Source organism: Adiantum capillus-veneris, chromosome 25 (genome assembly GCF_014529385.1).
Source record: "Adiantum capillus-veneris isolate H3 chromosome 25, ASM1452938v2, whole genome shotgun sequence".
NCBI classification, from domain to species: Eukaryota; Viridiplantae; Streptophyta; class Polypodiopsida; order Polypodiales; family Pteridaceae; genus Adiantum; species Adiantum capillus-veneris.
The window spans coordinates 117,385,135-117,396,344 of record NC_140955.1 but is presented as its reverse complement, the minus strand read 5'-3'; the positions used below and the strand labels follow the sequence as shown (position 1 = coordinate 117,396,344).

The window sequence follows — 11,210 nt, the reverse complement described above, 5'->3', positions numbered from 1 at the left end:
CTTCTGTAGACGCGTCAAACTGTGACTATTACAGACTTCTGGGAGGTTGCAAATACACACTGTGGTGCTTTCCTTCCGGAGCTGGCCTTTCCTATGGATGCACTTATGTGGTTGGACAGGTAGAAGCTTCTGTAGACGCGTCAAACTGTGACTATTACATTGAAATCTTGATCATGGATTTAGCAGCTTTGCGTACATAGTTGTGGCAATGGTTGGAGGTTTGACGGTGCCTCCATGTTGTCGAAGAAATTGTCTGGTTGTGCAGTAAGTGATTACTGGCATTTTGACCTGGGACATCGTGAGAAGCCTTTGGAGAATGAACCTCTAGCTGGTCTGGAGCCGAGCAGTGTTCTAGGGGTTCTAATTGTTGACACATTAGCAGACTTTCTGCCCAGAAGGAAGTCAACTGGTGTGCATCGTGTAGCAAGGTTGTAGTCTGTTTTCAACTGTGACTATTACGGTGAAATCTTGATCATGGATTTAGCAGCTTTGCGTACAGAGTTGTGGCAATGGTCGGAGGCTTGACGGTGCCTCCAGGTTGTCAAAGAAATTGCCTGGTTGTGCAGTAAGTGATTGTTGGCATTTTGACCTGGGACATCGTGAGAAGCCTTTGGAGAATGAACCTCTAGATGGTCTGGAGCTGAGCAGTGTTCTGGGGGTTCTAATTGTTGACACATTAGTAGAATTTCTGCCCAGAAGGAAGTCAACTGGTGTGCATCGTGTAGCAAGGTCGTAGTCTGTTTTCAACATATGCCAAGTGAGGGCCTCTCTCCAGATGCAATCACCTACGTACTCCAACTGCAATCAACTAGCGTGCATCATGTAGCAAGGTCGTAGTCTGTTTTCAACAGATGCCAAGCGAGAGCCTCTCTCCAGATGCAATCACCTACATACTCCAACTGCCTCCAGGATCGGGATGGCATGCGGTCTCTTGGTATGCACTTATTGTTGCACGACATGTGGCAAATGGGGTGTATTCATGGGAGAGCCTATGAAATCACCTATGCAGGCATCTTGAAGGCATGTGGCACAAGATGCTGATATGGACAATCACCTACGTACTCCAACTGCCTCCAGGATCGGGATGGGATGCGGTCTCTTGGTATGCACTTATTGTTGCACGACATGTGGCAAATGGGGTGTATTCATGGGAGAGCCTATGAAATCACCTATGCAGGTATCTTGAAGGCATGTGGCACAAGATGCTGATATGGACACAAAAAGATGTTATGCTGATATGGACACAAAAATCAATTATGTTGTTTGTCAGAGTCTGCTGGAAAAAGTTGTCATGCTTGGCACTATCTTGGTTGATATGTATGTCAAATTTCGTGCGCTTGAGAAAGATGTCGTGCTTGGCATTGTCTTGGTCGATATGTATGCCAAATGTGGTGCACTTCAAAAAGCACAAAAAGTGCTTGAGGAGCTTCTTGTCTCGAATGTCGCTTCTCGGAATGCACTGATTGGGGATGTGCACAACAATAGTAGCGCCAGATTCCGAAGTATGGACTCTTGGAATGTAGTGATTTCAGGATGCTCTAGATTGTTCTCAGCAATTGCAATCACCTGCGCATGCATCTTGAAGGCATGTGGCTCTACGCACAACAAGAGCAGGGCTAGAAAGATTTCGTGCTTGGCAATACCATATGTATGCTAAATGTGGTGTGTTTGAGAAAGCATAAAAATGTGTCTGAGAAGCTTTCTATCCGGAATGTTGTCTCTTGGAATGCATTCAGTGCAGGATACACGCAACAGGAGCAGGGCTAGAAAGCTCTTGGCTGCTTTCAACGGGGATGCAAAGTGAGGGCGTCTCTCCAAATGCAGTCACATAATCGTGCATCAAGATGTTGATATCGGCCTAAAAAATCACTATGATATTGTTAGTCAGGGGTTGTTGCCAACAATTGCCATGCTTGGCAATGCCTTGGTCGATATGTATGCCACATGTGGTGCGGGATATCGTCTTTAGGAACACACTGATTGTAGGATATGCCCGACAAGGGCATAGGAAGCTGTCGTCCTTGGCATTGTCTTGGTCGTTACGTATGCTTAATGTGGTGCGCTTGAGAAAGCACAAAACGTGCTTGAGGAGCTTCCTGTCCGGAATGCCACCTCTTGGAATGCACTTATTGCGGGATGCGCGCAACAAGAGCAGTGCCAGAAATCTCTAGGCTGTTTTCAGCGGACGCAAAAGCAAGTGTATCTCTCAAAATTCAGTCACCTATACTTTCGTCTTGAATGCTACGCTTACATCTTAAAGGCATGTGGCTCTACGCAAGTGCTCGAGGAGATTCCTGTCTGGAGTGTGCACTCTTGGAATGCACTAACTGCAAGATTTGTCCCACGTGGGCAGGGGCAGAAAGCTCTAGTTTGTTTTCAGCAGATGCAAAGTGAGTGCCTCTCTACAGATGTAATCACCTATGCATGCATCTTGAAGGCATGTAGCTCTAAGCAAGATGCTGATATGGGCACAAAAATTCACAATTGTATTGTTAGTCAAAGGCTGTTGAGAAAAGATGTCGTGCTTGGCACTGTCTTGGTCGATAAGTATGCAAAGCGAGGGTCTCTCTCCATATGCAATTACCTTTGCACGTACCTTGAAGGCATGTGGCTCTACACAAGATGCTCATATGGACACAAAAACTCAGAAGTATATTGTGAGTCGGAGGCTATTAAAGAAAGATGTCGTGCTTGGCAGTATTGTCTAGGTCGATATGTATGTCAAATGTGGTACGCTTGAGAAAGCACAAAATGTGGTTGAGGAGCTTCCTATCTGGAATGGCATTGACCATCCAACGGCAAGTGCTTGCTTGCTTTTTTTATGACCTTCATCACTCGCCTTGTCAAGACGTGCAGCTATTGAGCTATTCATGATGTAAACTACAATTTCGGCCCTCTGGCGTCTTTCTCATCGCAAACTGAGAAATCGTCAGAATTACAGCCTTTCAGTGCAAAAAAGGGGAACGACTTCCTTTCTTCTTTCTTGGTACCTTCACAGAAAAACCACAAGATGGGTAATCACTTCGAATCGATGCAAGATGTCGGCAAGGAAGCTCGTCAAGGCTATTCTAAGCATATGCAAGCAGAAGGCCTTTCTCCAATGCAATCATCTATGGAAGCAAGAACCTATGCTAGCATCTTGAAAGACTTCGTAATATGTTGACATGGGTGAGAGAATTTATGATGAGAGTGCTCGTCAGTCACAAGCTATTCAGAAACAGGCATGTGCGCAAACGAGAACAGGCCAGAAAGGTCTAGGCTGTTTTTAGCTGATGGGACGCGAGGGCCTCTTTCCAGTTGCACCTCTCTTCAGATGCAATCACCTATGCGTGCATCTCGAAGGCATGTAGCTCTACGCAAGATGCTCTTATGGACACAACAACTGAGACTGATATTGTTAGTTACGTGGTGCTTGGCAATGCCTTGGGCGATATGTATGCCAGCTGTGGTGCGCTTGACAAAGAACAAAAACTCCTTGAGGAGCTTCTTGCCAGGAATGTCGCCTCTCTGAATGCACTGATTGTGGGATGTGTGCAACAAGAGCAAGGCCAGAAAGCTCTACGATATTTTCAGTGGATGCAAAGCATTGGAATGCACTTTCCCCATAATACACACAACATGAAGCAGATGCAAACGAAAGGCGTTTCTACAAATCCATTCACCTATGCTTGCACCTTGAAGGCTATTGACCTTATGCATGCTTGTTGTGCGAAACGCCGCCACAAGATCGCAGGAAGGGTCTCTATCCAGACGCAATCAACTACGTCTACATAGGAATCTGGAAGGCATGCGGGTCAACAGATGCAATCACGTACACAGCCATAGATATTAGAATTTGCGATATGATCGCTAGTCAACGTTTGTTGGGAGTACGATTTCATGCTTGGTGGTTGTTTGATCGATATATATACAAATTGTGGTGTTCTTACAATAGCACAAAATCTTCATTAAGGGTATCCTCCCTGGGATGCCGTCTCTTACAGCGGGTTAAGTGCAGGAGATGCCCAACATCGTTGATGCAAGGAAGTCCATTGCCGACAGACATTCAATCGCGGTGAGTAAGCATTATCATTTTTTTGATTTTTGATATTGAGGATGCAGTTAATGAACACCCTGAAAATTGCACGCTGTCGTGGGAATGGCACGTTCCCTCGTATTATAAAAATTGGGGAGGGCTCTGCAAACTCCCCCATGCAAGGAGACTTGCATGTTTTCTTTTTTTTAAAACATAAAAATAGAACAACAAACAATTAATAACATTGACATCTTGTATGATCATGAACATTGAGCTTGACAAAACTCTTAACACTCCTTGTGGTTTTTGGCGAAGTACCCCCCTGAAGCACTACAATCGGTAACCAATTTATGCGGAGGTACACCACTAAACCACGACGATCGGTATCCCAAACACTCTCTGGTAAAAAAATCTAACACTCTTTCATGAAATCTCTCTCTTCTCTCTCTCTCTCTCTCTCTCTCTCAGTTTCCAATATTTTGTTCGATCTCAGTTCGATGGAACATAGCTATCGAAGCATTCTAGTTATGGGTTATGTAACCGATCTGGCAGTCGAAGAGGATGGCCTCTTTTATGAAGAACCTCTAGTACACCTTCCATCGAAGGACTAGCGGAGAATAGGGACATGTCATCAACGGGCCCTACTGAGAACCCGAAATTCAAAAGGTAATGGACACTCGAGCCTTACCTATCACCTCTGGCTCGGTACAATGCACTAGGTACCCTTTTCTACCTACCAATTTTTTGCTTAGGGCTTGGTGAAGCACAGTCCGCCTAATCGACTGTTAAGCACTCGTTTGCTAAATCCTGCGCCGAGCCACACACTCCTTTTCTACCTACTACTACAGTCCGCCTAATCCACTGCTACGCACTCGGTTGCTAATATAGCGCAAATCTCTCTCTGCCATCTAGGAAGCTATTGCTAATCTCTAAAAAACCGCCTACTAGACCTCTTGGAAGCTGCACAGTTATCCCCCTAATCTATAGTCGTCCCTCACAGGGCCCTTCCTCACGCCCACCTTGAGGTTTAGCATTGCTATGTTGGCTTCTGATCGTGTGGACTCAGATGGACTCCCAATTGGTGGTCTTTTTGGATTTGGGGTGGTGGTTTACTAAGAGTATTGCCGACGCACATTTATCATGCCCCTTTACATCTCTACAATCCCCCATAGTAGATATGTACCCGTTACCACAGAGCGGATGTTCTGATGCAACCCTGCTGTGCACATTGATCGTGCCACAGACTCTACATGACAGCAAAGTGAAATGTTTTCGAGACCCTGGTCCTTCACATGGCGCTGAGCACCAACAAAGCTATGCATTTTTATTACAATCAATGCTTTTCTTGTGGTTCAGCTAATTGGAGGATGAGCAGGTTGTTTACTCTGAATATACAAGTTACTTATATTGATTAAACATGTGTCTTTACCTGGCTAGTTTCTTGAAAAACCTGTGGGTAAATTTCTTAAAGGAACAGACCATGTGGGGAGATGTTACTTGGTAGCAATCTAAATAGGCTGGTATTACTTGATATAGTTTGAAGTTAATGTACAGACTGTGTGCTGCATTACTATCTTAAGCACTCCAAATGTCCTGAAGAGACAAGCCAATCAGGAAATGAACTTTCGGCCGTACTCTGAACAGAGACTAAACAGCTGAGGTTAGTTTGAATTTATTGAATGCACAGACTAATTGAAAAAAAATACCACTTGCCGGATTACACCCTGTCTATTTGCTAATACATGCCTAAGATGCTACCTTCTTTTATCTTAACAGTGCACGCCCTGATCTATCGCAAAGCTCTTCTCAGAAAAGTAGCTATGGGTCTTTATTGCAATAAAGCAGTCACAATAATATTGCATTTCTAGCTGAGTTAATCTCAAAGGTTGAACGGGTTGTGCTTTTTTTGCCATAATTCTGATGGTTCAAGCTAGGAATGAACAGGCTTTGTCTTCTTGTTGTAATCATAAAGCACCTGGGGGTACAGTCCCTGTGAATGTAGGATGTATCAGGAGATGCTTCTTGGAGCTGACCCAAACGACACATATAAACAGGTTGTCTATTTGGAGTATCAGCTGGTTGTAGAAATACATAATTGACTTGAGGTAATGATCTCGTATAAACCAATTGGGTGTTGAGGTGGTGTCTTGAACAATCTACATGTCCCATATAAACAGGCTGAGCTGTGAGAGGACTGCTTGTTGTGGTATGAACAAATCATAACAAGCAAGGTTGATTGAATTTGCTGTATGTATAGGCTGATGGGTAAATACTGCCTGTTGGATGCTTCTCTACTTTGTTGCTAATACATGGCTGAGATGTAACCTTCCATAAGATTAACACTATATAAGCTTTTGAGGTTATTGTTACTCTGTTTTTTGTGCAGAAAATACCATCTGTTTGGGATATAGCATTGGCTTATTTGCCACTACATTACCATCTTTGACTAATTGAAACTCCCGTAATGAACAGGTTGCTTGCTGGGATGCCTCACTCATGGCTCTAGGATATGAGCCCCTTTCACCTGCGCCCCCGTCCATCATCCAAGGGTTGATGCTCTGCATCAAGGACATAAGCTTCCACCATACCCTAATCGAGTTGGAGACAGGCTATAACAGCACACATACACACCGACCTGCTCCTGCTCAACCTATTGGATCTGCCGGCATGGTTTTGTTTATACTCTTTGGTGCAAGAAAATCCTAGGAGTGCCACACAAAGGCGTCGAGAACTTGCAGCAAATCTTAAGACAATAAATGATGACGATGCAAGGGAGCAAAAGGAGTGGGCTGAGAACTCCCCAAATCTCATGCGGAGATTCATGGATAGCCATGGCAAGAAGTTACGCAATGACCCCTTGATCCGGCAAAAGAGGCGCCACCTTCTTAATGGCTTCGACGAAGTCTCACTCTCCCCACAATCAGAATCAAATAGCTCCCTCATCCCAATAGATCTTGATGAAGATGAGCAACAGCTTGCCAAGCAAAGCTTTGCCATCAACAATCCGGCACTTAATCTCTCAAAAAAACCTTTTGAGTCATATACTGACCCTTACATTCCTTGCAGGTATCTGGAGATCATGTTGGAAGATGCACACCACAAGCCCTGGACTTTGGGCAATTTCACACTCCTTGCGCCACTATCAGAGTGACTCCTCCTACTCCTACTCAATGGTAAAGATAAGCTCTCTTTAAAGCTTGCCCTGCAGCACATACTTCAATCAAATTCATCAAATATTCTGGAAAGATACGTGTTAGCTAACCCTTTCACTATGTGGGATTTCGAAACGAATCGATGCAAAGCATCATTTAGATGTGTGGTAGGGGAGAAAGGCATAATCTCTACCACAGGTAGGGAAACAAATTATACAACACAAATATGGAATGTGCACCACCCCTTCTTAAAGTGCGGATGCGAGCATGTTGGGAAAGAAGATCTTTGCAAGGATGGCAATGTTTTGTGGTTCGACCACGCTTTGTGGATGATGATGCATCATCTTCCCATGTTCTTCCCTAGTTCAAGCTTGAAAAAATCAACGATTGCCTTTCTCAGTTGGATTGAGAAGGAAGCCCAAGAGGTGGTAAAAGCTTTGCTGGTTCATCTTATATATAGACAAAAAGTGAAGGAGGCTATCAAACACCAGATCCTATTTAGTCAACAACTGCCAACGGCCAACCTTAACCATGAGGTGGATTGCTTCATCCAACAGGCCATAATTCCTGGGAGAGACTCTGGAAACCCAAGGGCAGGAAAACGCGCTCGTGGGGACCAGGGATGAACATCCAGAGGGTGTGGACGACACCACTTCACACCGCAAAGGCAGACCAACTCGACTGCCACAGGTCAAGATGGACTCAAACCTCACCCGTTGATTTGACTAATAGCTCCCGCACCCCAATGAATACTCCGACATACCCTGCCTATTAGCTCGAAATTCAGTACAACCCCCTCCTCCACGAGCTCGACACTCGGCTAACCCTCAATGCGCAACAAGTGAAAAGGCACTCCTCTATGATTAATTGCACGCAGATTTGCTGGACCGTAGTTGGGGCTGCCCAAATCAGTGTACTTCACTTAATGGGTTGATGGGCTGTTTTGTACTCAGTTTTGAGGATGGTTCGTGTTTTTCCCTGAGTACGTTTTGTGCTCATTTTGACGAGCTGCTGGTTAGTCGGTCTTGCGATCAAGAACTTTATTTTAGTCTAACTCTCTTTGCGCAGCTTGCGCCAAAGCACTGCTGTATGCCTAATGTTTTTTAAGGAGGTGAACCTCGTTTTTGTGGTATTCTTTAGCCTTGGAAATTTTATGTGTGAGCCTACAAATTCGTCATACTGCACTTCTTTGGCTGGTCAGTTTATACTCAGCTTTGTGGCCTGCTGGCCTTCTTCCCATAATCTGGTTTGCGCTCAGATTTGTAAGCTACTGGTCTTTACCTACTCATTTGTTGTGAGATCTGGAAACTTTAATGGGGTCTTTAAAAATTCCCTGTAAATCTCTTATGGGCTGCTGTGTTTTACCTTGAACTTCCTTGTCCAAGCTATTTGGTGATTAATACAGGGCATGTTCTTGCGCGTTGGTCTTACAACCTCACTGTTTTGTGCTAAGGGTGGGCACTGGAACTCAGGCAATCCTACATCATGCAATCGCTTGTTTATAGTGTACAGACACGGGGTGTTGGTTATTACTTGTCAATTTATGCTTCGCCATGGCACTTCTGGATAGGTTCTCAAAATGCTTTATATTCGGCTTCTTTGATCTGATGCTTGCTGTTTTGGGATGCCTCCTAGGCACTGTATTATTTTTTACCATGATGTGCTTTTGTGTTTCCTTTCTATCCCTGGCGTCTTGTTGTGTCGTAGAACCGTCATCTTTATGGATCTGTCTCCCTTGTGGTTTTCCTTTTCGTCTCGATAGCTTTGTTTGTTCTCTTTTATCGTGATCATGTTGCTTGCTCTTGGTCATGTTGAGTTGTCAAGACTATTTTTTCTTTGTGGTTTACGATTTGTATTTTTGAAGGTTTTTGGGGTGGTGTGCATGACGCTCTTGTCTATCCTGTCTCATTGTTTCCCGTGCTTTAGATGTTTATCTCCCTCTCTAATTCTCTTGACTATTCTGATTGTTGCTTTGGTGTTTTGGTTTTTCTCTTTTAGGTGGCTCGAGATATTCATGGACATTCATGGACGGTTGATGCTTATCAAAAACCCAAAAACAAAGGGGTATTTATCCCTATATGCTTTGTTACCCCTCTTATGGACCTATGTAATATAAGGTCTTTCTTTGAGCTGTTCTGTTTTGGGATGAATCTTATAACCACTCTGAATTGGAGTGAATGCTTATTCTCATGGTCATTCGATGCACCATTAAAGGCTAAAATGTGTAACGCCCGTTTGGTATTTGCACTTGAAAATACCTTAAACACATGTCAATGTGAAGAACACAAGGACAACATGAACCCGACGTGGGGGCACGTACTTACTACGGACATCCACTTATTCCTCTCACCGGAATTGGTGCAAGTTTGTAACTATGGCGTCTCACATATCTTGACCACACCGCGAGACTTCGAGCAAGCATGTGATGAGCTATGTAAGGTCTTGGACACAATCATACATACCGATTGTATTAGACTCCCAAGAGGGATTACAGTCCATGAGGCTCACAATGCACTAAAGGGTTATTGCTCCAATTTCTTACCTAGAAAAAGGCAACACAAGTACTATCCTAACCTTCACATAGAAATTGAGAAGCTTAGGGCGCAATTTTTTATCTCTTGCTTAGATAAAGCACCAAATAACATTGTGCTTGTCTGTAAAACTCTCATTACGAATGAGGCTACTAAAAGACTACAGGGCAAAGATTTCAACTTACACACACAAACAATGATGGACACACTGACACACATACATGCTTACTTATCCCCCTTGGTACCACTTAGCAATAATGAACTGCCATTCATTACGGCCTCTTACAAGAGTCATAAAAATGCTTTCCGATGGATAACTTGTGGAGCTTCATGCTGTTACACAGAGATTTCCCTACTAATGGCATGCTTTCTGAAAACATGTATGTCACATCTCAAAAAAAGGGCAAAGAACTTAAACCAAAAAGCCCTCCTTTGCCATAACATCCACATTCAGTCATGGTGGATAGTGGACTCAATTTATGATTGTGTTGTGAACCTACCCAAGCACGCTTCAACCCTCTACTCAGGGGATGTGAAAAGATGTTATGAAAACATCCCCCATCTAGGAAAGGATGGACTCATTCATCATATCTCTAAGCTTATAAGTATAGCATTCTCCTTTGCCAATAAACCATACATCTCTTTTAGGAGATTCCCCACTCAATGTATGGAAGGGGCATGGTCTCCCCACTCATACAAATCAGGTCTATCCTTCACCCAACAACAAGTGTTGGGGATCAACTCTTGGCTTATCAACAACATGTACGTACAAAACCAAGGACGCGTTTTCCGACAAAGAAATGGGATCCCCATGGGATTGGCATGCTCCCCCCTATGGTGAAATCTCTACCTACATTCTTTGGAATTTGAGTTCATTGACCAGACCCTCAACTTACCAAACTGTGCTACCACTCTCAAACAATTGGGATTCCCCTTTTGTTACTTTGATGACATTCCTATCATTGACTCAAGGGACCCCCTATACTTCATGACCAACCAAACCATCTTCCCTATGTTCCTCTCCATTGAGAGTAGCATTGACACACACGCGAAGTTCCTCAACCTTCAATTATCAATTGGCAATAGAGTCTTGATCAAGCGCCTTAACAAAAAAGAGGAGAATCTCCCCATATAGATCCATCAAATACCTACAAAGAGCAAGTAATTGACCTGCTGATTGGGCGCATAAAGTGATACTTTCACAAATCAAACCAATCCTTTTTTGCAATTCCTATGGGACATCCGGGCGCTAATCCAAGCATTCTGCCATAATGGTTTTGAAAAGGCTAAACTGTGGAGGCTGGTTAGAAACCATTTACAGGGGTACGCAGCATCCTCCTACACATGCTTGTTAAGCAAAGTCTTGGAACACCTTAAAATTGGAGGGAACTAGGACCCCTTAGGGGGCCTAGTGCCCCCTAAAGAGGGAATACAAACCAAATCCTCCTAGTGTGGGTGGAGGTGGGCCCCTCTCTCTGTCTCTCTCTCTCTCTCTCACTTTGTCCCCATAAG

At 44.0% G+C, this 11,210-nt stretch overlaps 1 protein-coding gene across 1 annotated transcript; it reads left to right on the top strand.

The window, feature by feature from the left end:
* The first annotated feature begins 234 nt into the window (after positions 1-234).
* Positions 235-8,299, top strand: LOC147425531 (uncharacterized). Its single transcript, XM_086500127.1, has 6 exons — positions 235-428; positions 538-729; positions 2,497-2,539; positions 2,709-2,730; positions 5,372-5,390; positions 6,488-8,299. Exons 1-6 carry the CDS (start codon positions 235-237, stop codon positions 6,519-6,521), a joined length of 504 nt encoding a protein of 167 aa, XP_086356253.1. The 3' UTR covers positions 6,522-8,299.
* The last annotated feature ends 2,911 nt before the right edge of the window (positions 8,300-11,210 follow it).